This window comes from Callorhinchus milii, unplaced genomic scaffold (assembly GCF_018977255.1).
Source record: "Callorhinchus milii isolate IMCB2004 unplaced genomic scaffold, IMCB_Cmil_1.0 Scaffold15, whole genome shotgun sequence".
NCBI classification, from domain to species: domain Eukaryota; kingdom Metazoa; phylum Chordata; class Chondrichthyes; order Chimaeriformes; family Callorhinchidae; genus Callorhinchus; species Callorhinchus milii.
In genome coordinates, this window is record NW_024704756.1 from 10,724,158 (window position 1) to 10,749,973 (window position 25,816).

The following is a 25,816-nucleotide window of genomic DNA, read 5'->3' on the forward strand; positions in this document are numbered from 1 at the left end:
ATACAGCATATAGATGCATTCTGGAAAGTCAATAAATTGTAATTGCCTTCAATAACATCCTGCGTGAGTCAGTAAAAATGCCTGATATCTAAAGGAGTAAATGTTGCAAATCTATCCGGGGCAGGGAGGAAATTCAACAAGCTAAGGGCCTTGCTATTATCCAGATTTTCAATTGCAATATGGAAAAACAGCACAANTTTTTTTACATAGATGCAAATATTGAAGAAAGATTTCAGTCATTCCCATTTTTATCTTGCAAAATTTATTTAAATGATACAGATGCTATTTACATACAGTTGTGGACAGGGCATTGAACAAAAGTAACATCTGCACAGCAAAAAGAGGTGTCATTCTGTCAGCGATTGTCATTTTCCTGCAAAGATTTCAAATGAACTATCTTACAAAAATACACAATGTTATTTATCTAAGGCACTGCTCTAGTCTAAAACATTGCCACCATATAATTAAATTTACTGTTTTCAGCATTTGTTACAGACTAGAAGATTCCTATTTTCATAAACTGCCTCAAAAGGAACAGCACTTCAAAGATAAATTGCATTTGCAAAGATACAGTTAAACATGAACAAAGTGGCCATTAGGTCAAGCAGGCTGTTCACAGGAAGATGCATTAACGAGGTTAACAAATAACAATAGCGGTAATATTTAGGGAACAGACAAGTGGAGGAAATAAGGAAAAATGCAGTTTCCTATTGCTTTGCAGTAAGTCAGCAGCAGTGTGTAGTATTTTGAATTCATAAGCTAAAGCACATTTCCATGTTGGAATAACTAAAGTTTCAACTTATACTACATGTACAGAAGGGAATCAAAACAAACATGTTAAGGGTTACTGTGAAAAGGTTGTTTAAAGTTGACAAGATTGTCTCGTGACATTTCTGGAAAGGATACGCAGAAAGATGCTTGAAAACAAAACAAAAATGTTACCATTTTCACTAACCTACTTCATGGCCCAATACTGTGTTATATACATTAAAATACTTACATAGATATGAAGAAATTAAATACATTTTCTCAAAAGCAAATTCTGACTTTAAAATGAGTGAAGTATATGTAAACACTACCTATGTTGCTAGAAGACAAAATACTTTGACTTAATGAAGCCACTTAAGTCATTCTTAACATCCATTAGTGCAGGCTTATTGCAAAATACACGTTTATAACAGAACACAAAAGGGAGAGGAGTATTCCGATAAAACTAAACAATATTGTTTCCTAATCCAGCAAAATGTTGAACATAAATGGTAACATTTTAATGCACCATGTTATGAAACAACCAAAATTTTCATATTAGATAGTTATCAATACACATCCCTTCTTACACTTAGACAGAGTCCTCACTACTAAAGTTTATTTATTCTAAACACACATCTGATTGAGACACTATATTAAGGACCTGAGCCAAGATAATAGCAGCTGGAAAAAGTCGAAGATGGGCAACTAGCAAACGGAATTGTTTACTACCTTACACCTTACACTAGGTCCTACCGTTTATTACGAAGATTAGACAGTTATAATAGAATACTATAGTATTTTGTAGCACTCAAACATTGATTTCACAAACACGTTTGCTTGTGTGACTTTAAGGAAATGGAATTACAATTCCTATCGTGTTCTTCAACTCTATTATGTTTTGTGAGGGAACCGATAAAATTTCATTTTGATTTATTTTTTCCAAATGTCTCAAATTATTAAAAAATAAATTTGCCATGGTCCCATTGGTTAAAGTGAACTACAAGTATGCAGACACCATAGGCACTATTTACTTTATAGTATTGCAACAAGTAGCAGTAAAGAAAAATCTTACCCACATAACTAGTATGACAAACTACAGTTAATTTTTTTACTAATATGAAAATAATGGTGGCCCAAACATTTTAGTCAACTACATAAAGGACAAGAAAGGAATGAAATTTTAATTGACCCATTCTAGCAAAACAGCTTACAAAATCTGCTACCAAGCGAAAGCACAACGTGGTCAAGGAACTCATCCCTGAAGCTTTTCAAGGTGCAAATTTTACAATCAGCATTCCACTTGACATTTTTCGTGCCACCTGTATTAGGGTCTTGCTCATTCTTCGAAGCAAGTATTTTGAAATTCTGTAGAAGCAGCTCTATGTAACAAGGCCTTCAGCACTTAGTAAAAATACTGAATATGCAAGTGCAATCACAAGTGATGTCCAGGACCAAGGCGTTCAAAGCTCTGAGAAAATGAAATCATGGTGTTTTACAGCAGTGCTAAAAATAAAGAAATGCAAATTTATTTAGAGAAGAAATTGCTAATTATAAACTCATAATTAAATTATTTCATCAATAAGAAAAGTGTAAATTTGGCATAAGCATCTTTTTATTTGTTATGTGTTATCTTGTCATTCAATCCAAGAGTACGGGACACTGCTGTGTACATTTGAATTAAATGGCTGCCACATTTCTCCCACAAAATAGTCAATCCACTTTACAATAAATTCTGCGAAATGCTTTGAGGCGTCTCAAAGACATGATAAAGCGCTATATCCAATGCAAGGACTATTATTATTATTTTACAATTTCCCCGTTACACGCCTGCCATAAAAGCACATCCAATTTGATTCGGGGTTACGTTAAACGTAATCAAATCTAACAGGAGGCCAATGCATTGAATTTAATTCATTAAAATCTTACCCGATGTCGCTTCAAGAGGTTTGGTCAAAGATGTCACTCCCCCGTTTTCCTCAAGTGCAATGATACGGTTCTCAGGGACGCCGCCAGCGTCAATCAAGTTTTGGTTACAGTCATCAGCATCACGTGCAGCTACAGTTAACTTGGTGGTTTTTGAATGAACACCAAGCTCAATAAACTCCTCAAAGATCCAGGTGCTAGATTTTCCATTCTGACTTTCAAGTCCAACACTCTGTTCTGCTTCATTTAAATGTAAACATTCCGATTCGGATTCTTCTTTTGGCATAGGGCTTCAAAAAGGAAAATGCAAAAGCATAAAAATAAGTCACTGAACCGACAGAAGTAATACACGAAGCAACTCTTGAATCTTAACATTTTTGACATGCCTTGAAACAAATATCGTTGGCTTCAAAATGTAACAGCCAATTGAACCGTAATGAAAAAATCTCATTAGTTTCACTTTAAATAGTTCTGATGTGAATTCGGTTTAGTTTTCTATAATTTAATTGTTTTATCCATGAATATAATCCGTTTGATTTAAATTTACAAACCGCACACTGTGTTTAAATACAAACTGTAGCAAAGAACCTACCTAACATCCATTGGCTGGTCACCATCCAAGGAGTTCACAATATTATTAGGCTTGTCTACACCATTTAGATCAGTTACGTCATCAACAGCAGGTCGTGTAGACAATACCGTAGGCATAGTCTCAAAGCCACATTCCAGCTGTGAATCATCTTGAAATGCACGAATGCCGTTGGTCCCTTCTAGGCACAGAATAGATTTAAGGGAGAAATTAAGCTCAATTACCTTGATATTTTAAAAACACTGCATGACAAAATGTACATACAATCTTGTGTCTAGCAATATTCTTCTATAGTTGGTGATAAAAGCAACTAAAACAATTAAAAACTAAGCTCACTGTAAATAGGACCAAAATGGAAAATTTTAAAATAAGGAATGTAGTTCGGGTGGGGAGGGAGAAACGGCCAATGATTTGAGTAGAAAATCACACTCTTGTGTGCACTGGAGTTTTCACCATGAATTGCAAACAACAAAATTACTTTTGTTTTGGGTTGGGGTGGGGGAAGGGAAAACCTCTTAAACGATTTTTTTTCTATAAAGCTGCATTAATTTAGAATCTTCAGCAATATGCCAATTACTCACCATCATTATCTAAATCTTCATTTTCAGGCTCATCTTCATTATTTTCATCTTCAAGGCCTGGACTGTCAGACTTCTCATCCAACTTTAGAAATGGTTTTGAATTATTTTCATTACACACACAAAAAAGCTCCAAAAATAGCATAATTAAGAATACAGTCATCAGTTTTATTTGCTCAAATCATTCTTATTCACATGAATGGCATAGAGAAGCAGTTTAATAAATATTAAATGTAACACTAAATGTAAATATGTGGCTGCCAAGGGACTTGAGCACCCAGTAAGAGTAAAAACACAATCTTGTTGTTATGCTCCATCAGTAATCTTATAGAATGGTTTGTTGTGACTAGTTCTAATAATTTTTAAAATGAAACAATGGAATCCTCCAATCGTATTAACTGCTTTTTGCTACAACATTTAGATTTCAGGATTGAGTGCCTATCGAGGCAACACACTGATCAAAACTCCTGTGAAATGCTCCAAGTTGATGCAAGTCACTTTTCCAGAGGAGGATAGAGAAATTAATAAGTGACTCAAATCAATGCAACTATTTTGCATTTCCTCTATACTGGTTGAAATTAGTATAAGCTGGGGAACAAGTTGGACGTGATCATAATCAGCAGGAAAAATAAGAATGAAAAGATGAAAAAAAAATCAAAGTAGTTACCTTAGATTCACTTAGGTCACCCTTTCTTGTTCTCTTCATAATTTCATCGATTCTCTGTCAATTGGAATGAAATGTTACACGTCTTGGATATAAAGAAGTAGTACAATTAAAAGTGACGTTTATAATTGACCAACGACACACGCAATTCTACATACACACGGTTTACACATTGTGCATAATATACTTGAAAATGACACATGGCACATAATAATAGACATGACAGACGAGTGCAATGTAACAGTGGGTCGACACAATCAGTTGGGGCATACCTTCTTCCTCTCAAGCCTTTCCTGATGATTTTGCTGCATGACGCGCTCTCGTTCCAGTTTCTGACGCTCGGCTTCTTCCAGAGCTTTGGCTTCAGCTTCCTCCCTCTGAAATAGACAAAGTATGGATCCGAGTTTATATATGTACCAAAATTCAAACTCTTAGCTGCAAAGTACAGTTGTTTATAGCATTATTAAGATATTCTACAATTCTAAGACCCTTTTTTTTTAAAATCACATTACACAATTTATGTTTATATCATACACAGGAAATAATGATGAACGGAAATAACAAAATAATCACAAAAAGTCCAAGAATTCCTAAACACTAATGTTTGAAGCAAATTATGTTAAGAGTTTTCAAAGTAAAGATATCCCCAAATAGGTTTCTTGCCATTCCGTGCCTAACACTCTCAGGTAAACAGGATGTGTCCTTCCAAGGAAAAGGTGTGAATTGCATTCCAGTAACTATCTTGGGAATTTCCATGTGTACGTAGGATGCATGAAGGTAGTTTGGATACTCTTAAGCATGGTGATGGGTTTCCACATGCGTCAAGACTCCCGGCTGACCAAACAAAAAGTTCATTGTGAACTAACCTGTTGCTGAAGTTCTGCAAGATGTTCCTGTTCCTCTTGTTCTCTACGGATTCTTTCATCTTCAGCTAGTCTTTGATTCTCCTCCTCTTTAACTTTTCTTTCTTCTTCTTCCTTGTGTTCTTCCTCTTTCCTACGAATACTCTCTTCAGCTGCCTTTTTTACTAATTCTTCTTTCCTAAGTCTTAAAAACGCACTTTGTAGTGAATAATACAATTCTTCTGCAAGGTCAAAAACATTTTATTTATCACATACCAATTTGGTACAATTTTATTCTTAGTCATTGCTTTTAATATGCTAACCTATTTTACATAAAAACGATTCAAATAATTGTCCAGGGAAAAGTTTATTGAAATTGTATGACTATACATTTTAAATGACAAATAGTTTTGTTAGTGTTTAATCAAATCACAATCTATAAATGCTCGCTTAAATTTCTTACAATTTTTGTATAAAACTTACTTTTCAGCTTCTTCTCGTTGGAGCTTTTCTTGTTCCTCGCGCTCTTTCTGTTCACGTGCGAAGCGGCGTTTTTCAGCCAAGATTTTTGCAGCTTCTTCAGCAGTTGTGGTCCCTGCGATAGTAATACATTCCAATGGGTTGTCAGGTTAAAGGCAAACAAAAATTCAAAAAGATTCCTACAACCACCTCTGGACACAGATGAAACAGCCGGCTAAAACAACAACACTACATTTGTAAAGTGCCTTTCAAGTTGGGAGCACATACTAAGGTGCTGAACAGTCAGGGATCAGAACCTAAAAGTTACAAATCCAGACAACTAGGAATGCATCAGCTTTTTTTTTTAAGTTCAGTTCATTGATACTTTTGTTCCTCAATTCTTAAAATCAACAATATAATATAGGGATAGGGCATAGTAAAGTGAAAACATAAAATCTCCTTGTATCTGATTTCTTTTTCAAGTCCTCAATGCTTGGAACTAAGTTCTACCTGTTTTCTGCTCAGAATCTTTGGTTTTGGTGGATTGTGCTACTGAAGGTTCCTTTTCCGGTGTCTGCCCAGCTCCGTGCTCCTGCCCTGTAACTTCATTTTTCTGCTTTGGTTTTCCTTCCTTCTCGGTTTTCTTTTTAGTTGCATTTCCCCCAGTAGGAGTAAGTGGGAGTCGCTGAATTAGCAGAGGTTTTTGGACGTTTGTAGGAGATGGAGGGCGCTGCTTGAATGTGCTGGGAGAAGGAGGACGGTTCTTTGGATTTGATCTAATAGTGAATAAAATAATGCTCAGTAAGATCTGCAATTTCAACTGCAAGTAAAAGAAGAACTTATAGAATCAGGAAGGTGTAAATACCGCTAAAATTATATTAAAAAATATAACTTTTGGAGGGAGGTTCTTAATAATACATTCCGCAATTAATATTAATGTTATCTGTTCAACAGAAAATGTCAGTTACGAGAAGCATAATGATATCCATTCAATCATTAAAATAAATCAGAGGAGATAATTATCTAGGAATCAGAATAGTCCAAAATTAGACCAAGACTTCTTCCCCCTAACAAACAGTCACTAATTTGCTCTAAAACATACTAACTGAGCAATGAACAAAGGCTATAAATTTATTAAACAAAAGCATTCCTAAAAATCCACAAAATTTACTTGATTGTTGAAGGTGACGAAGGTCTTTTAGCCGCTGTAGTAGATGGTGATGGAGGTCTCTTGGACAAATTGGCTGGAGAAGGAGACCGTCTGCGTCCCGTTCTTGTAGCAGGGGAAGAAGGAGATGAAGGACGCTTTTCCTCGACTTGCTTCTGTGTATTGGAACCAAAGCCAATACAAATGAATTACAAATCTAATATGGTTTTGTTGTCCAGCAATTTAATAAACCATTCCATTAAAAGCACCCAAACTACTTAATTGATTCTTTACTTTAATGTGCATCAGTGCGCTCATTTGGGAGCAATCGAATAGGTTAGAAAGCAAGAATAAACATCTGGCAATCGAGTGCTAGATTTGGCTTACTTTTATTTTGATTACCAGCATCAAGCAAACTCCAGCCAGATATAATAATGCAATAATAAAAAAAGCAACATGGCACAGCAGTCACTGTAAGTTCTACTGAACCACCATAAGTAACCAACATTGAGGAAAATAAGCTAAATCTGACAAATTGTTGTTTATTCTCATAGAGAATGTGACATTTGGAGCACCCATTTTAACCCTTCAAATGCCTGCTGCATTTAACATGCAAATACGTTTTATAGCATTTTTTTAAAAAAGTCAATGTACTATAGTACCTGTTCTATAGCAAAATACAACATTGGAAGCAAATATCTGAAGTACAATACTTATTTGAAATCATAAAACAATAGCAAATTGCATTTATATAGCGTCTTTCTCGTCGGGAAGAAACAGAAAAAATCAGCACAATACTAGATTTAATGAACTATGACATGCAAACAATGAGTTGACATTAGAGAATTTAAAACTCAATTATGGAGATATATATTTGAACAAAGAGATTCATAAGATCGCTTCTCTACTGACCTGTGTGGTCTCGATGGGTTTAGTCTCTCCAGTTTGGGCAGCAGATGTCACCTTCTGTCTGTCAATGCTGCGACTACGCAAAGGCTTGTTGGGAGGGTTGATGGGGGAATTCATGGAACTAGCTGAAGCTGAACGAGGACAGAGGTGAGACTCTACAAAGTTAGAATTTGAATCAGGACGGCAAGAATGCGCAGAGTAGAAAAACAGAAAGGAGAGAAAAACAGATTCTTTAGGTTAGGTCCAAATCACAAATAGGGCTGGAAGTGCAGGAGGCCATATTGCATCATCAAACACCATCACCCATGCCAGGGTTAATGCTTAAAAAGATAAAAAGGAAAATAAATACAAAATAAATGCTTTAGATAATCAAGTCTGACTGGTATAATTTGTGGCATCTATAAAGAAGTTATTTAAACATTGAACTGCAGGATAATAGCTAATCCATTTAAAAAACACAAATATAGCAAAGTTCGTGGCACATGGATAGTCACACTGGCTACCTATTGACATTCACCTGAGTGTGTGTGTGTCTGTATGTGCATATGCTGCTGGTAGCAATCCAGTTTACATTTCTGCTGCATCAAACCACTTGAAACTATTCTATTACTTGTATATTCTACGCCTTCACATACACAAGTACATAGGTAGCAAGCAAACTTAAAAACAAAACACTGATGGAGCATTTTGGCAAAGTGCAGTAGGAGTGGTGATGCACTAGGCTGGTTACACATTTAGCTGGCATGGGCACATACAATAGCAAACAGAAAGCTAGCAGAAAGGATGTCATAGACTGAAAAAAAATCAAGTTATTCAATACTTTCATGGATGTACAATATGAAGTACCAACCAACAAGCCATTCAACCTGACTATGTCTCAGAAGTAGATTTTTTTATTCACCATTCCAATAAAATAAGCAATTGGGACCCCTTTTCAAACAACATACAAACTTTTTGTGTTTGCGCCATTCCTTTACTGAATCAGCATTTTTGCTATGTTGAAACAATGTCACTTGACCCATTCATACCCATTTAGCTATTGGAAATGAGGGTTCCCAAAAGTTATATGTGGCATGCAAGTGCTAGTTTTTTTCCAATAACTCATCTGATGTGTTTCAGTAGAAAGATCTTTTAAAGGAGCTATCGGTCAAAATTTAAATGTAAAAAACCTTTTGTGTGCCATTGATCGAGGTACAATCAGTTTCTAGAGGGCATCTTTTTAAAACGTACATTGTACCAGGAATTTAATACCACACTGATTTTGGTTGTATTATTTAGTTTTTGTAATGTACATGAAAACAAAATCTGCAACTAAGCCTAAACAGAATGGTCTGACAATTTGACCTGAAAAAACCTGGGAACCAACTACTATGTTTTTGTTGATTCTTTTTTTCATCTCTATGACATCATTCAGTCAGAAGAGTCAAGTGATCCAAATGCAGAATTCTTCACAACCACAATCAACACAGTATTGAGTTGACAGAGCTATTTTGCAGCAGGAAATGGCAAATTTTCCTTCCTTTGTTGCAAGGAATTCTCAGTTGTTGCAAGGAATTCTCAATTACCTAGAGGCACTGTACTTCCTGACCACTCAAGCTGACAACTGATCAAGCTCATACTGTTTGTAATTCCTAAATTGGTAGCAGATCTTCACTATCTGACGATGAAACTAGGTGACACGACAACAAACAATGAAGATTTTTCAAGGCCCGCCTATCTACAAGCACTAATGGAAGGTATCAATTTATTTAACACCAAATACTAGCCCAAGTGCTACACATAGTCATGTTCAGCGATCTCATGGAAATCAACGAGACGCTATCTCCGGTAGAGGGCCATTACCTGGAGAATTTCGTCCACCTTCTGACAAAGCAGCAGCACTCTTACTTCTAGCTAAGGAGGACTGTGTAGGGGTCAGCAGACGACTGATTACATTACTCTCCTGGGGATTGTTCTGGGAACGTCGAGCTGAATGGCAGGAACAAATCAAAAGGGAGTTGAAATGAATTAATTAAGAAAAAGGATCTAAAAAAATATATAAAATTGAAAAACAAGACAGGAACATAACCAGTTAGCTAGGTTAGTGAATGCTCATGAAAAAAATAAAACTAGGAAAGGGGTACAAACAAAAACAACTGTTAGAGATGAATTAAAAGTGGCACATTCCGAAAGAGAGAACAGAAGGTCAACTCTGGCTTCAAGCACAATAACTAGTAAAATTATTTCAGAGAAGCTGCATTCCCGAAAAAACATTCTCGTCTGGCATAACTGGATAGAAATGCCTGTTGTCAGTCTTAAAGCAGCAAGATTCACCAAACAACAGAATGCAGTTAAGCTCAGCACCTGAGCAACAATACAACAGCATACATCTTCACCATGTAGTTAGGACAGATGCTCAAATTGTCTGTGGGAAAATATTAACCCATTTGTTAGTGTTTGATCTCAACTTCAACAACCAGAATCCATGGGCCTACCAAATCACAAGAGGGCTGGAAGTAAATACATTCGTTTCCACAGCTGCTTTGTTCAAATTGCATAATGAACATCAATTAAGGCAGAAAGAGGTATCCACACTGTATTAAAAAACCGAACGTATATTAGTACTACAAATTCAGTGGAAACCTAAGGAAAATGTTTAAGGAGTTAGTAAACTTCCCGTTTAGAAGAGCATATTGAAGCAATATAAAAAGATTTAGTTATTGCTTAGATGCAATATAATAATAGATCGTTAATGCCTACTGACAAGAAATAAATCAACGAGCAGTCTTTTGCTGACAAGATTTCTAGACTCAGAAAGTTAGTTACAAGCAGGTGTAACAGGTTTATCCCTGCACTATTAAAAGTGAACAAGCAAAGTTATTGAAAGACAACGCTTAGCAATAAACACCAAAAGTTTTTTTATATAAAAATTGGTTTATATTGGATAAATGTAATATGTAAGAATCAGTATTCAGATAGTTTACCCCAGAAATTGTCAATTTAAAAGTAACTGAGATTTTATAAAGCTATTTGGAGTTAGAATGAACTGAAAAGATTAACTTATGATAACTGGTTTCTACATTACACAGGGCTGAGATTATATTTTTGGTTATCAGTTATGGTGTGCATGTAAAATCTGAGTAATACCTCACCACATAGCGACCTTTTACAATTAATTAATGTAATATACATAAAATTCACTGTTGTGAATGGTCAGCCCTATGGAAATTCTTCCCTTTGCAATTTTGCTAGTTTTGATGTTCCAAGAACATATCTGTTTTATTACCAAGTCTAAGAATCAAGACTGCCATTCATAACTCCTTCTAAATATCCTGAGGAAAAAAAATTGCAACTAAATTAATTTGGAATACATAAACATTAACATTATAGGTCACAGAACTGTCATTTAATATCTGCTTTAAAATGCTGTTTAAATTAAAATGGGTTCATAATTAATTATCAGAGTAGAAAATGTCCTTAAAAAGTTCTGGTGCTTGGAAGATTAGCGAGGCATTAATATTGCAGAACATGTTAAACCCGGCACAAAATTATTTCCTGCACCTGGCTGTTCCACCTGAGTCACTTTTTGTGGTGATTGAGGGGGCTGAGAGGCTTTACTACCCAATCTGTTTAAAGAAGCACTTCGTTTCTTGGAAGATGAACCTAGAAGTCAAGTGTAATTTATGTTAATTAGATGACAACAACAGATAATGAGCAAATTAGTATTTAAACACTTTCCAAAGATTGATCAATAATTTTAATATAGCAAAGCTGCAGTATCCTTCTGTTGCAGTATTTGAAAGCCTTTTTTTAAAAAAAAAACGTCCATCAAAATGCATAACATTTATTTTGTGGTATCCAACATTCCAAGCATGAGTGATACCCCTTTTTCTTAAGCTGTCAAAACAGCAAAAGAAAACTATTGGAACGTGTTGGTTTTAAATGCAGCATAGAGAAATCAAAGTGACTGGCTGATGTAACAGACAAAAATCAGAGAATACCTGCTTCATCATAATGTTTCGCAATGTATTGTCGATTTTTTGCTAAATAACTTTCCACTGTATTAAATGTATGGTCCCAACTGATATGACTTGTGTGAGGTTTACTGTACCAGCTGAGTTCGGGGGGAGGCAGTGGACAACTTTGAAAGGTCTCTCATCCCAACGCAAAATACTTCTCTTGGTGGAAGTAAATAAGTAAATGCAAGTGCGTCAGGGCATATATCACAACAGGAAACTATCAGCAAAATGGAGATATAGGTCCTGCAAAACATGGATTCCTTGTTTCCTGTAATATCCACTATAGCTAGGGGAGTACTTTCTACACAAAATAGATCACTTGGACATTCTTTCACTCCTGAGCAGATAATATTCATAGACTTATTATCTGAAGTACCTTGAAATCTCCCTCCCCCAATCATTTTTTTGTTTAAGCTATAGAAGGAAAAATTTGATCCAGAATGATTCAAATTCAAGTACAAAACAGAATACTGCAACTTTAATAAAGGCTCCTGCAACCACAAAAATAGTGATTCCCAAACACATTCTGCTATTGAGGCAGATGCATACAACATTGGACTACAGAAAAAATATCTGCATAATTGTTAAATGTTTTAAAAATTAGACAACAGAGTAATCAGGTAGTTCCACAAAGTAGCAGCAGAGAGATACACATATTTTTACTAAAATCATCATAACTTGAATCAATTATTGCCATGATTTAAATAAAGCTCCAACCCAACCGTTAGTAATACTATTTAGGCTGCTCCAGGTGAATTTATTTTATTTCACAATTCAGTTCATCTACACAAATTCACATTTATGCAATATGCAGCAGTTTATCCGATGTAGGATTGAGTTCCCCTGCAGCAGCCAGTTATTCCCTAGTGAAACTACAGTCAATAAAACAGTTACTGTCAGAGCAGTGCTACAATTTTCAGAAAATGGTTAAGAGCATATCAATACTGATTCTTTTATCTGAAACCCAAGTAGCACAAATCTGCCATTTCTGACTTGCAGAGTGCCCAGCACGAGTCATTCTGGAGCATTCTTAGGATTTTATAAATCTTTGAATAGTTGGAAGTATTCCAATCCATGTCTACTTTTACTCAAAACTGGGATTCATTTGTTTACAGGTACCAATCAAAACAAACCCATGTAGGAGAATCATAGCAAGCTGCAAGTCCTTAATGGCAGCCTCAAAATTAACCCATGCATTCCAAATCAGTTGTTTGTAATCATTTCACCGTAGAAATGGTCTGATTTTAACTAGTCACCTCAGCTTCAAGATTTTACAGTTTACCACACTTCAGTGTTGTCCTGCGCAAAGATACTCTCCAAATATAGAATGGCCATCTGCTGAAGATCAACAGAATGCTTTGAAGTAAAACGATTACTTGACTGGCACATTCGCACATATATTCGTGAACAGGTTAACTGAAAAAACATTCCCACCCAGCAGGGGAGCTGCAGCAGTGCTGTGTAATAATATGTAATAGTTTCACTTGAAGCAATTAGTGACTAAACAGTTAAAGTTAAAATACTCTCACAAAATATTTATCTTTGTTTAAGCTGAAAAATACAGGACTTTCCTGCCCAGGGGAGGAGCGACAGCTTCCTTCCTCCCTTGCCATTCACATTGGACAGGAAAGGGACCAATAAGCGGCAGCATTGAGGTGATTTGACAGTCTGTAGCTGCTTGTGAATGGATGTGCAATCTATCCATTCACAAACTGCTCATATGTCAATCAATTGCGATTTCCCTCCCTTGTTCCTCCCCATTCCTCTGCCCCTCACTGACTGACAGCACAACTTCAGTCGCTTGTGAATGGTTGGAGTCCGCTGTCAATCACAATTTGATTCCTCCCATCTATATCAACACACAGAGTGAACACATTCAACGACGACCGGTGCGGCATTTTGGCCAAATTAACAGGAGTTTTGTCCGGATTAGAAGGCATATTTAAATACAAATGAATCAGGCCGGGCGTTCTGTTTGATTTACTCAACATCCGGCAAAAACGGATAACACAGTATATATGTATCAATATGTATATATATATAAAAATAACACTACACTTACTTCTTTCAGGAGACTTTATAAGTACAGCGGAGGATGAAGATAGACGTTTGCTAATCACTGGCTCCGTCTGCTTTACAAGATTCATGGTGGATGCAGAACGTTTATCAATGGCTACAGAAGGACAAAAAGTATCAGTTTTTTCCATTCATTGAGATAAAAAAACACCTCCTGGATTTTTCCTTAAAAAAATAGTTTAGGGCATGCATATATACTTTAAAAATAAAATGTTATCCTGAAAGCATTCTGAACTCAGCTAGATAAGTTACAGTAGTTTTCATACGCTCAATTTTGCAAACGGAATACTAATTTGTTTCTGGAGTCAAGTGTGATTCGCTGTAAAAAAAGATGGTAATGCTCCTATTTCTTTTTAATTCTAAGGACTGAATGAAACTAACTGCCTCATTTCCACTATCTTGGGGACACTGGAACATGACTGTCAAGTTAAGAGTCAGTTCTCACATTAAACCTTTAACTATAATGAAATTAATCAAGCAATAACGTATAATGTGATAATGTACTCGGTTACTAAGAATGTCATTGACTGATTTTCCAACCAAATTTAAAACTGTCCAATACTTTTGGAGATTTTTGCATTTGAAATGTTTCAACATATTTTGAGCTACTAGTCAAAAAACATTCAATTGATATAGACTCTTAAGTAGAGAATTTAGCTGTACTACAGAAAGATAAAATAAACAAAATCATCAGAGAAAGAATGGTAATATTACTAGAGACTTTCAGGACAAAATAATATTTTTGCATTCCTTGGATATATGAACCAGACGCATGCACCCATACCGTGTATTTCTGGAGAAAATAAAGCATTAAGGTCCTGTAGTAGCGGAAGTTAGTTTTCCTTTTAAATGCATATAAACCCCCCAGAATATGAGACACAACATGAATGCATTAGTGATTATTCAGCAAGCAGACATCATAGTTCCAAACTTTTCTGATACCAGAAACATCTTTCGTAGTAGAAGTCTGAAATTCTGAGGAAGGAGGGGGACAGTCAGCTAAATTTAAAGATGGGGATAAGGAATTTTCAACACCTAAACAAAAAAGAAACCATAATTTAAACAGAAAAATATTACAGGTTAATAAGAACTATATTATTATTCGCCTATCTCGTAGATGTGATAAGGCGCTATATCAAATGCAAGGATTATTATTTTGATTATTATTATCAGCTACAGTAACAAAATTATTGGGGATGAGTGAAGAAGAGCCGGGGGTGGTGGGGGTGCGGGGGGGCGGGGTGGAACAACAACGGTAATTCATTCTGGACAATGGAAAAAGGGTCATTTTAACTCATGATAATGATAAAACAAATACAATTCGCAATGGATGGTGAGAACTGTGATCATATGAATGCGATGGTAAAAATGATCAATTAGTGCACAATTTGCCTAAAGCCTTTTCTTGGCTTTTAGAATACATACTATAAATACTATTTGAGGGCGGTTTAGGTTTGCAATTAATTCATTTATACCTGCAGGTGTTTGTTTTTAATAATGAAAAAAAACATCGAGCTGATTCAACTAGCGTTTTCCTAAATCGTTGTTCACCTTGTTGACAGTGTGAGGCAGCAATAAACAAAACGAACAGAATGCTGGACTTAATTGTCACATCAACTGAGTTCAGAAATCACACTTGAGCTGTACAATGCTAGAATACTGAGCTATGAGCAATCGTTGCATAAATTCTAGAGTGTTGAAAAAACGACATCTCAGAGGGGAACTTATTGAGATGTATAAGATTTTAAATAAGATTAAGAAAGTAAACAGAACAATACTGTCATATATGCTGAGACAGCAGAACAGGAAGACAGTTTATTTCAAGACAGGCACAGAAAAGTATTTATTTATCTTGAAGGTAATTAACAACCGGAATAGGTTACCAGTAAGGCCTAAGTAAACTTGAGGTCAGGAAACTCATTTTAAAAAAAAACCACTTGATGCTGTAATGGTAGGATGGGTATTCTGCAAGGATGAGATCAAATTGGCCGAAGGAACTTCTTTATCGGAACCTTTTGTGATCATGTGAGTGGAAGACAAATGTGCACTTTTATATTTCATTAGGTAGAATCAAGAAAATACAATAAATAAAAATAATTCACGAATGGTGCCAATTTATGCATCACATTTCTTTTTTAAAAATGAGTGCAGCAGTATTTTTATTTTTCACTTACCACTAGAGTTTTCATTTTCAGTTGATAAAGCTCCTCCCCATGACCATCTTTTTTGCCGTTGCTCCACGCGTTGGCTTCGTTCTAAGGTGCGTCTTATTACAGCTTCATAACGTTCCTAGTATAGTTTCGTAAAAAAAGTTACAGCATTCAGTAAACTGTTTTCTTCTCCAATAATAATAAATAATAATCCTTGAATTTGATATAGAGCTTTTCACGTCTTCTAGATGTCTCAAAGAGCTTCACAGAATATACTGTAAAGTGAATTGATTGTATGTTTGTGGGCGAAATGTGGCAGCCAATTGGGCACAGCAGTGTGGATTGAAGTGAACAACTTTATTATTGTTTTTTTTCTTGAGGGATTATTATCAGGAGTAAGGAAACTTGCCCAAGGTTTCGCCCTGCCGAGTATTGAACCCAGGTCTCTCGCTTGCCCTACCTACCTGCCCGTACCCTCCGTTCCTCCGGCTCCGGTCTGCTCCACGTCCCCCGCCCCAATCGCCCTACCATTGGTGGTCGGGCCTTCAGCCTCTCAGCCCCGAGGCTCTGGAACTCTATCCCCCAGTGCCTTCGCCTTGCTTCCTCCCTCTCCTCCTTCAAGGCCGGTCTCAAAACCTTTCTCTTTGACCGAGCCTTCAGCTCCCCTCTCGACTCTCTTCCCCCTTCTCGCTCCCTCCCATCCCTCCCCTCACCCTGACCATTTCCCCCTCCTCGCTCCCTCCCCTCCCCTCACCCTGACCATTTCCCCCCTGCTCGGGTCATGACCCAAGTGTGCAGCGCCTTGGGACGTCCTCCTGACGTGAAAGGCGCTTTATAAATGGAATCTTGTTGTTGTTGCGAGTGCTCTAATTACTGAGCTACAGGGCTCCACAATCTGAGTTACACTAAAAGCAATTCACTCACATCCAGAAGAATAGGGATCTTATATGCAGTAAATTATGAATTTATATATAAAACGTGATAGGAATACATCTTTCTGTGTGCATTACTGAGTTTTCGAAAGAACAGTGAAGCTGGAAAGAAGACAGCACTCTCTGACAACACAACATTAATTATTCAAAATGCATTACATATTATCATTCTGTAATAAAGAGGGCATTCTTCATTATCAGCTAAACAGTTTACGAGAATGTTTTCCTCACCAATCAAGTAAAAGCTTCGACTATTCATTGTCTATGCACGGAAGATAATAAACTAAAAAAAACACTTAAAGGTGCAGAATTGCAACAATTACGAACATGTTCTGACACGTGTTGCATCTATTTTACAATGACACTGTTTAATTAAATGGCTTTTGTTTGCAAGTATACTCATCATACAATGTAATTCTGCTTCTCACCTTTTCTTCTTCACGTTTTTGTTTTCGTTTCACTTCTACTGCAACTCTCCTTTGCTCTTCCTTTTGCTTTTGTTCTTCCAGTTTCTTTTGTCGTTCTTCTATTTGTTTTTCATATTGAAGTCGTGCCTTTTTTTCTTTCTCTAGTAATTGCGATTCTCTAGCAGCTAGTATAAATGTGGTAAATCTGCATTAATACTGCTTAAAAAAGGCAAAATAAGTATTCTGTTAACAGTAATTGAATGGTACATTCGATTTTAAATTCTATAAGAATGCATTAGGATACTTTATGCCTTAATTTGATGAAGTACTTGTAATAGAGGAATGTTTCATTCACCATACTTCGCATCACCAGAATAGAAAATGATGAATATACCCATTTGATTTTGCTTTGAAACCATATTTTTTCTTTGTTTATTGTCCAAACTTGGTACCCTTGAAAATCAGTTGCAAAATTTAAATTTCTAACAATTTAGATGATGCTTATGTAGAACTTTAAAGGTTGTTGTTGAAGGATCAAGGTCATTATTGTTTCTTATTCAGAAAGTATTCATTCTGTATGTTTGTCTGATTAGTGTTAAAACTAGTACCCAGAATGAAATCAGAATTACAGTACTCAAACTAGCTGTCGCACAAAATGCTAACTACAGAAGCAGGGGACACCAAATCATAACCAAATATGTGAAAGTAAATGCCTACCACTTTTTCCAAAATATTAACTATAAATAAATATCTGGATAAAAACAATACAAGTCTGTTTACAGTTTGAACAAAAACTAAGCATTTACCAATTTGTTTTTCCCTTTCCTCTCTGCGTTCCTTAGCCAGTCTCTGTCTTTCATCTGTCCTCAGCGTAGAGCCATCTATTACTGTTCAAATAGGCCAGATTTGGTTAATGAACATAAATGTCAACCCCTTTTGAAATTCTAATGTATGCAAAGGCACTGTCATAGTTTAAAACAGAGCTAGGAAAGGATTTTTACCAAAAGTGTATTTCTATTGCAAGCTGGCATAGAAACTATCAGGAAACGTTGCTGAAGATTTTGCAACAAAGTAGAAAAAAGCAAAATGCTAAGACCTGAATATGTCTATGGGACAGTAGGCTTCATACACAAACATGTTTGAAAACAAAACAATGACAGCACACAGACATTGGATATCCAGATAGGATAAACATACATCATAACAGGAGGGTTAGTCACATAATTGAAAGTGTTATGGAATGCGAAAAACAAAACTATGTAGCAATGAAGTTTTTTTAAAAAAAATCAGTTGGCTGGCTAAAAAATGAACATTTTTTTTAAAAAGTGACATCTATGATGTTAGGGAATATTTAAACAGGGCTCCACAATATATACCTGGTTTGGTTGGTGTTTTTGCAATTATTGGTAGTTCCTCTGTTGTGGGACTATTTACACTTTGGCTTCTTCTTTCCTCTGCTTGGGCTTGGGCTGCAGCAACTGTAATAGAAGGAAAAATTCTTAATTCACAGTCCCAATAAATTACATTTTTACCAAATAGAAGAGGCTATTTTTTCCAGAATGAACACTGTAACAAATTCTGCATTTCAAAAGACCCATAATTGCCACACAAGCCTGAAATGTACAATGCAATTTCTTTCTGCTGCACGAAAACACTATTTTATTCATAAAAATCTCAGGGAACAGAATCTATTGGAACTCCTTCAGTATGTACAGGATCCGATGAGAATACTGCAGTCCTATTTGTCCAGTCACAAAATCAATAAAGGATAATCTTACACTACTGTCTGAAATACCCATGAATCTATGTCTTCATCAAATATGTATTCCATTCTTCGCCTCTTTCATTCTTCCGGTCACCTTGGGATGTCCTCTTGATGTGAAATATAAATGCAATTTGTTGTTGTTCCAAATTTGTTGGTGCAATCTGCCCTCCACATTTTCTCCATTTTGTGAGTGAGATACTCAAATCTGAAGTGCCTTCCCTCTGAATTAGAGTTGAAGGAGGCAAAAAATGTCTCACAAAAAAGTATTAAACCACCCGAGGTATACAATAACAAACTAATGCGTAAAAAACAATTATAGGACTGTGTATACAGTATCATTGGAATGTTTCAGAATTTTCTCACACAAAGATCCTTATCTTTCATGCTGTTGGAGGGAGGAAACAAGATGGGTTTCTCTTCCCTCACAAATATACTGCTCCATTCCACCGTCCAATTTATTTCACATGGAAATTTATTTATTTATTCACATGGAAATAAATTGTTCCTATATTTGAGGGAGGAAAGCACCATTTATCAATACCACATTTAATTAAGATATTTTAGAAAGTGAAAGTAAGCAAAACTCAAAATAAAAGAATCCTATTTTTTATCAATAATTTGAAGCCAAAAAGATTGATTTTCTTATGATGCGTGTGATTAATTTTGATCCTACTTTTTCATGTTATTCATTGCTAATCAGTCTCTGCCTGCAGCAGTCTCAAACAAAACTGGAACAGAAATAGACACTTTGAAAAGGCAGGAAGGAAGGAAAATTAGGAGAATCAGCATCTCCATGGATACGGTTTCTATGAAATCAACAATTCTTTGAACAAGTATTCCACAGTAGCTAAAATCCCATGTGAAGTGAATGTTAATTTTCTACAGTATCTAATGTACACATCCTCTCACAACTGAACCTTTGCTTTCTCAGCTGTCACTTTTATAGCATCTTTGGAAACAAATTTAAAATCCCACTCCCTCTTACTAATTACTGAAACTGAAGGTTAAAATAAGGCAACACTGTTCTCTAGTTTTCCTAAATTCCAATTTCCACCATATCAAGCTTCTTAATTCTGGAGAGCCTCATTAATACACATGAAAACTGGTTACCTCTGCTACTCATTTTTAGATCTTTACCAATCTTATTTTATTTACCGTTCATGTCTGGGTCCCCAGCGGATTAACCTTCATTCCACACCAGGATAGGCATGCAGAATCAACGAATAAATTCAATGACAGAAGGATTCAATACTTGATTTTCTGATATCCAGATTTTAAAAGCATATACAATTCTTGATATCACCAGCTTATCACAAATTTGTCAACTTTTGCTTTTTTGGATTCTAAGTCCACCGCTTGTCTGTCAGACAGCAAGTACTAGATACACCAACTACCATTCGTTAAACATAGACAAGACAGAAGCCATCCTTTTCAGTTACTGTCAATTTCTCCTTGCTTCTGGCTACAACTTCCTCAATCTCCCCAGCCTCTTTGTCAATTCACTGAACCAGAGTGCAACCTTAGCATTCAGTTCACCCCTCAACTCTCTTTCCTACTTCACATCTAGTTGTTGAGCAAGACTCCTTTTTCTGTCTCTTTGCCAGCATTGTCTGCCTCCAGCCCGCTCTCATACTCAATGCTGTTGAAGCATTTGACTACCTTAAACAAATAAAATTAGACGACTCCTTCCTGAAATCTGAAAAATTCATTACCCATCCTTCTTTTCCTAACCTCCTACATTAATCAAAGCTCACACTTCACAATTGTACCCAATCTAAATTCAAGCATAATTCTTCTCCATCACACTTAGATTTCCAAAAAATCTAAAAGCTCTTCCGTCTGAAAATTATTAAGTGACAATGCTGTGCTTCCAATAAATCAAAGGTCTATAACCTGATTGTCTACTGCCTTTGGCAATATTATCAGTGTTCAGAATTCCAGCCAGGGTGTAAAGTGCTTTGAGACATCCTCCAGATAGTGCAATATAAATGTAAATTGCGGTTATTAATCAACTTCAATAAAGTTGAGTACCATCATCAATTAAGACAGGTATGCTGCATTGGAACACTTGACCTAGAACCTAGATTCAGACCCAAACCTATTCAATTTTCTATTTTGATTTGATAAATCAATATGATCCAACAGAGTTGAATGATCATACTAACTCAAATAAGTTTCAGTTAACGTTAGCTTGACTCAGTGGCAGCACTCTCGCTTCCGAGTCAGAAGGTTGCTGGTTCACATCCAACACTGGGACTTGAACTCGTATATTCTAAATTGATACTCGAATGCCTCGCTGGGGGTGTGTTGCATTGTTGGAGGTGCCGTCCTTTGGATCAGATGTTAAACCAAGGTTATGTCTGCCTGTTCAGAAGGACGTTAACGATCTCATGTCACTATTTGAAAAGAGAAGGGAGTTTCTCCCAGTCTCCTGGCTAATAATCCCCCAAATAAAATTGGTCACTTCAATGCTGCTTGTGGGACATTGCTGTGCGTAATTGTGCTGCCATATTTGTTTACAAATACCACACTCACTTCATTTCTTGATAATTTCTGTGAAGCGCTTTGAGATGTCCTTCTGATGTAATAAGGTGCAAGGATTATTATTATTAGTTCACTTGTTGGGCTGGAGACAGCTTCTTATAGACGTGGTTGATGTCCTAACACTTCTTTAGAGGGTAAACACTATTTTGCAAATGTTCCTCTCCCTTTTATATAAGAACACAAAGTATATATAAACAGAAAGGTCTGATACAAGCTGTACATGGTTTAGTGGCATCTTATCAAATTGAAAATCACTGAAAAGTTTGCTTTGCTGCAATGCTCAGTCAAAATATAGAAATATTAGACTTGTGAATCTTTTTACAGACTTGATTATTATCTGCAACTTCCAAAGTAAACATTTTCTGCAGACATGATGACCTGCAATATTACTACAAGCACACAATCTGACCTGTCAGTTTCCTAACAGCATAATACCTCACCTAGTAACCAAACTCAAATGAGTTGTGGGCAGTTAATCTGCACCTTGGTCAGTGATGCCAGCTTGAAATAAACACCTCAAAACACTTGATACTAATAATAGTAATACTTGTTACTAAGAATATATATTTTTAAATGTACTGATTGTGATACATTTATTTTTGATCACAATCAAAAATATTTATTTTTCTCTTATAAACAGAATAAGAGAAACAACAGTTTAAATAACCTACCGAAATTATCTAGGCTCACTCATGAAAAAAAGGTCATCTGTATGAGTCAGATAGCACTGTGGAACCATATCAGTCATTACCTTCAAACAAAGCCTGAAAACTACATCTAATAATTGAACATACAGACTTCTTAGGTCATCAGGACTTCAATTGATTTGATAAATTTAAACTAGAGCTCCTTTTTAAGAAAAAATTACCTTTTTGATATTAAGAAATCAACATACTTGGTAAAGTTTGAGTGCATTCTTGCTGTCATTGTAGTTGCAGAAAGAGATTTTCAGACATTTAAACAATATTGAATATGGAGGTAATTTGTCATGATGCTAAGACTGTGCGGGTTAAGATGAGATCTATAGCGAAGGCTTAATCTACTCCTGCTGTACATGACACAGATTTGTTTTCCTTAGTGGTACTTGAGTACTGCTGATATTCCCTTGTTTTAACATTAGTCTTAAAACAGTGAGCGCAGGGTAGTATGGAATCTTGTGTCAGGTCCACAAGTTTTTCCAGCTCTACACGAGCACTGACTTTAATGAAAAAGCACATGTTCTTGGTAATGTTTTATATTCAGATTGTCTTTTTTATTGAGTCATTAATTTAGATTGAATTCGGATTGAACACTGGAGGGCCTTTCTGCTGAAAGGACAAGTATATAGGGATTTTGGACCAGCTGTGTGGTCTATGAGACTACTATCCAGAGGGGCTAGAAGCTTGACAGAATAGAGATAGATGAGTGTACTTTTGTTGGCTGGCTGCTAGGAAATGCAGTCATTGTGAAACAAGAGGCACACTTCTGAGGTCAGAGTGAAGCATTTTTTTTTTTCATCGGGTCCATGGGAGGCAGGATAAGTAGGAATGTGTTCCATTAATCAACGCATATCTCGTAAATAAAAGCATATTTAAAATATAAAATCAAACATTTTGAATAAAATAAACTGTTTAAGGTCCACTAAAAATACATGTAGACTGTTGCTATGCTGTTGTGATGAACTACACTCAAAGGCAACAGAATCTTGAAGTACACTACTTTGTTTGTTGCGTTATTAATTTATTTGCATTTCATCATGGACTGGATAAATTTGCCATAATGGCACTATGAAAGATCAAAGGAATTATAACAAACCTCAAGCATCATGAATATACAAATAAAAGTCCAGAGTGCAGTTTGTTATCCAATTAAATAATACCTTTCTAGAGCTGGAACACTGTAATGTAAGTTTTATGTTCAATTAAATTAAGATTAATGTACAACATTTACTGTGTCAGAATACAACACAAACTTAGTTTGCTCAATCAGTGGTAAAGCATTGGGCGCAAATCCAAAGGGCAAATTCATATTTCGCTGTGTAGGAGTGGGATTGATTGGCAGCCCTGCAAAAGTCTCTTATGCAAACTGACTCACCTCCTGGCTGAAAGAAATGACAATGGCAAAAAGGCCTAAAACAAATTCAAGCAAACAGATGAAAGGTATAAAATCAAGCCCAAGCCAACATGGCTGTCTGTGGTAGTGCTGTGTAGCACTGTATACACACACACACACACATCTACACTGGCGTATACATACAATATGAATGGAAACATTGTCCGGCCACTGAAAAGATACTACAGTTCCACTTATTTTTTTTTAGTTTGAACGACACGGATTTTTTAAAAAAAAAACACACACTAAATCTGACGATAAGGAGAGGTCTTAGCTCATAGGGTTAGGCAGCTCCCCTCATCCAATTTTTGAACAGGAAACACGTAACGCAACTGCCGCTCTAAATCAGTTTCCTGACAATGCCGATTCTTTAACAGCTGTTTTCTGCGTCGGGAGCTCAGCATCAGCTCATAAGACCACATAATAAAGCCAGCAAGGATTACTAAGTATGGATGTAAATACCGCCGACACAGCGCAATATCCACATGATGCGACAGAGCGATCACAAAGTGCATTAAAGCCATTCGCAACGGCATCTGTTAAATCGATCCAAACTAAACGCCTCCCCGTCTTGTTCCAGTCATACGCTGAACTTTTCCAAATGTTGCGCCGTTGGTGCAGCTTCCACCGCGCGAGGAATTCAGCCACTTGCAAATATAACTGCCCTGGTAAGGAGGACAGGCCAAACGGCTTATTTTATGATGGTGGCGAGAGAAAATTATTGAAGCATGGGCAACGTTAACTGGCATCATTGCGTTGCTTCAAATACTCTCCACCCAGTCTGACCAGGGGTTGGTTAACTGATTCAAAGGAAAAAAAATGCAAGGATTAGGGGCCAAATCGTTGGACGAAAAAAAAATAGCAATCTCACAGGGTGGATAACAAGCAGACGTTCATCACGAGATGACAGAAACCCTTTGTGATCAGAAAGATGTATATATATATATAGATATATACACACATATATATATAAAAAACACCACGTTTCTCATTCCTATTATGCAGTGCGATATAGAAAAGGGAGGAAAACTAACAAAGCTCTACTTTAATCTCCCCCTTCCAACCTGCGAGCAAACATAAAACACACAACAAAAATAAAAGACCTCGACCCGAAGCATCTGCGACAGACACCTGACACCGACTGACAAGACCAGACTCTCCCAAGTAATTCGCTGCCTCCCGCGTCTTGGGCGAATTTAAAAGTGCTCGGCAGCCACCGGTCCCCTCTCTGACATCTTGAGGGGGTGGGGAGGAGGAAGGAGGAGGAGAGGGGGAGGGGAGTTCCTGCAGTTTTTTTTTGCACAGATTTCTAAACGGCTTTATTTTGGGGAGGAGGAGGAGGATGAAGGATGGAAGAGTAGAAGAGGCCTGAGGATTATTTTATTTTGGTTGAACTCTTGTGTGTGTGCGTGTGTGTGTGTGGGGGGGTGTGTGTGGGGGAGCTGCCTGGACAGCCTGAGTGAGTGAGTGAGTGACCGAGCTCCAGGCAGGACTCCCGGAGCCGCCGTTACTTTCCTCCTCGGCTCCCGGAGGCCGAACAGTTACCGGTCGGTCCGCTGTGCAGACCCTCTCATCCATGGAGAGAGAGAGAGAGAGAGAGGGGGGGGGTATTAGAGCCAGACCAGACCACCCCTCCCACCCGGTGCTTTAACCCTCACATCCCACTCGAGAGAGAGAGAGAGAGAGAGACAGACAGACAGAGGCCTTGAGGTCGGAGCCCGGCCTCAGTCGGCGCCAATCTCAGCCGCCGGCTGCCCCCTCGCTCAGATAACAATAACAGCCCGCGGCCGCCTCCCTCTCTCTCCTCGGTACCTACCTCACCCGTGTGTCTCTGGGGAGGGGGAGAGTGGTGGTGGGGTGGGGTGGGGGGGGGGTTACCGGGCTCAGGCAGGGGCCGCTGATTCCTTACCGTACTGAGCCCTCAATCCCTTCAGCGTCGTCGCGCCCTCCGCCATGTTTTCTTCCCGCTCAGCCCGGCGCAGGCGCAGAAAG

The 25,816-nt window shown here is 37.1% G+C and overlaps 1 protein-coding gene across 9 annotated transcripts; it reads right to left on the reverse strand.

Annotated features, from left to right (window-relative positions):
• Positions 1–245: 245 nt before the first annotated feature.
• map7d3 (MAP7 domain containing 3) lies at positions 246–25,816 on the reverse strand. Of its 9 annotated transcripts, none has more exons than XM_007892671.2 (20): positions 25,734–25,816; positions 18,801–18,902; positions 18,231–18,311; positions 17,446–17,609; positions 16,110–16,224; positions 14,878–14,970; positions 13,922–14,032; positions 11,402–11,503; positions 9,704–9,829; positions 7,865–8,016; positions 6,977–7,128; positions 6,316–6,581; positions 5,830–5,941; positions 5,371–5,551; positions 4,777–4,881; positions 4,508–4,561; positions 3,844–3,925; positions 3,266–3,443; positions 2,677–2,963; positions 246–2,218 (listed from the first exon to the last, which is right to left on the reverse strand). In XM_007892671.2, exons 1-20 carry the CDS (start codon positions 25,777–25,779, stop codon positions 2,211–2,213), a joined length of 2,517 nt encoding a protein of 838 aa, XP_007890862.1. In that variant the 5' UTR covers positions 25,780–25,816; the 3' UTR covers positions 246–2,210. The 9 variants fall into 9 exon arrangements, with proteins under 9 accessions (XP_007890862.1, XP_007890873.1, XP_007890870.1 ...); XM_007892682.2 differs by having other exon boundaries at positions 1,709–2,253; positions 7,865–7,992; XM_007892679.2 differs by having other exon boundaries at positions 1,709–2,253; positions 6,977–7,125.

Bases quoted from the DNA above. Each gene is read 5' to 3' on its own strand.
- map7d3 (XM_007892661.2), bottom strand. From the start codon at position 25,779: ATGGCGGAGGGCGCGACGACGCTGAAGGGATTGAGGGCTCAGTACG. The intron at 18,312-18,800 runs GTATATATTGTG...CTATTTGAACAG, and splicing joins AAAAACACCAACCAAACCAG to TAATAGATGGCTCTACGCTG. The intron at 3,444-3,843 runs GTGAGTAATTGG...TTCTGTGCCTAG, and splicing joins TGAAGATTTAGATAATGATG to AAGGGACCAACGGCATTCGT.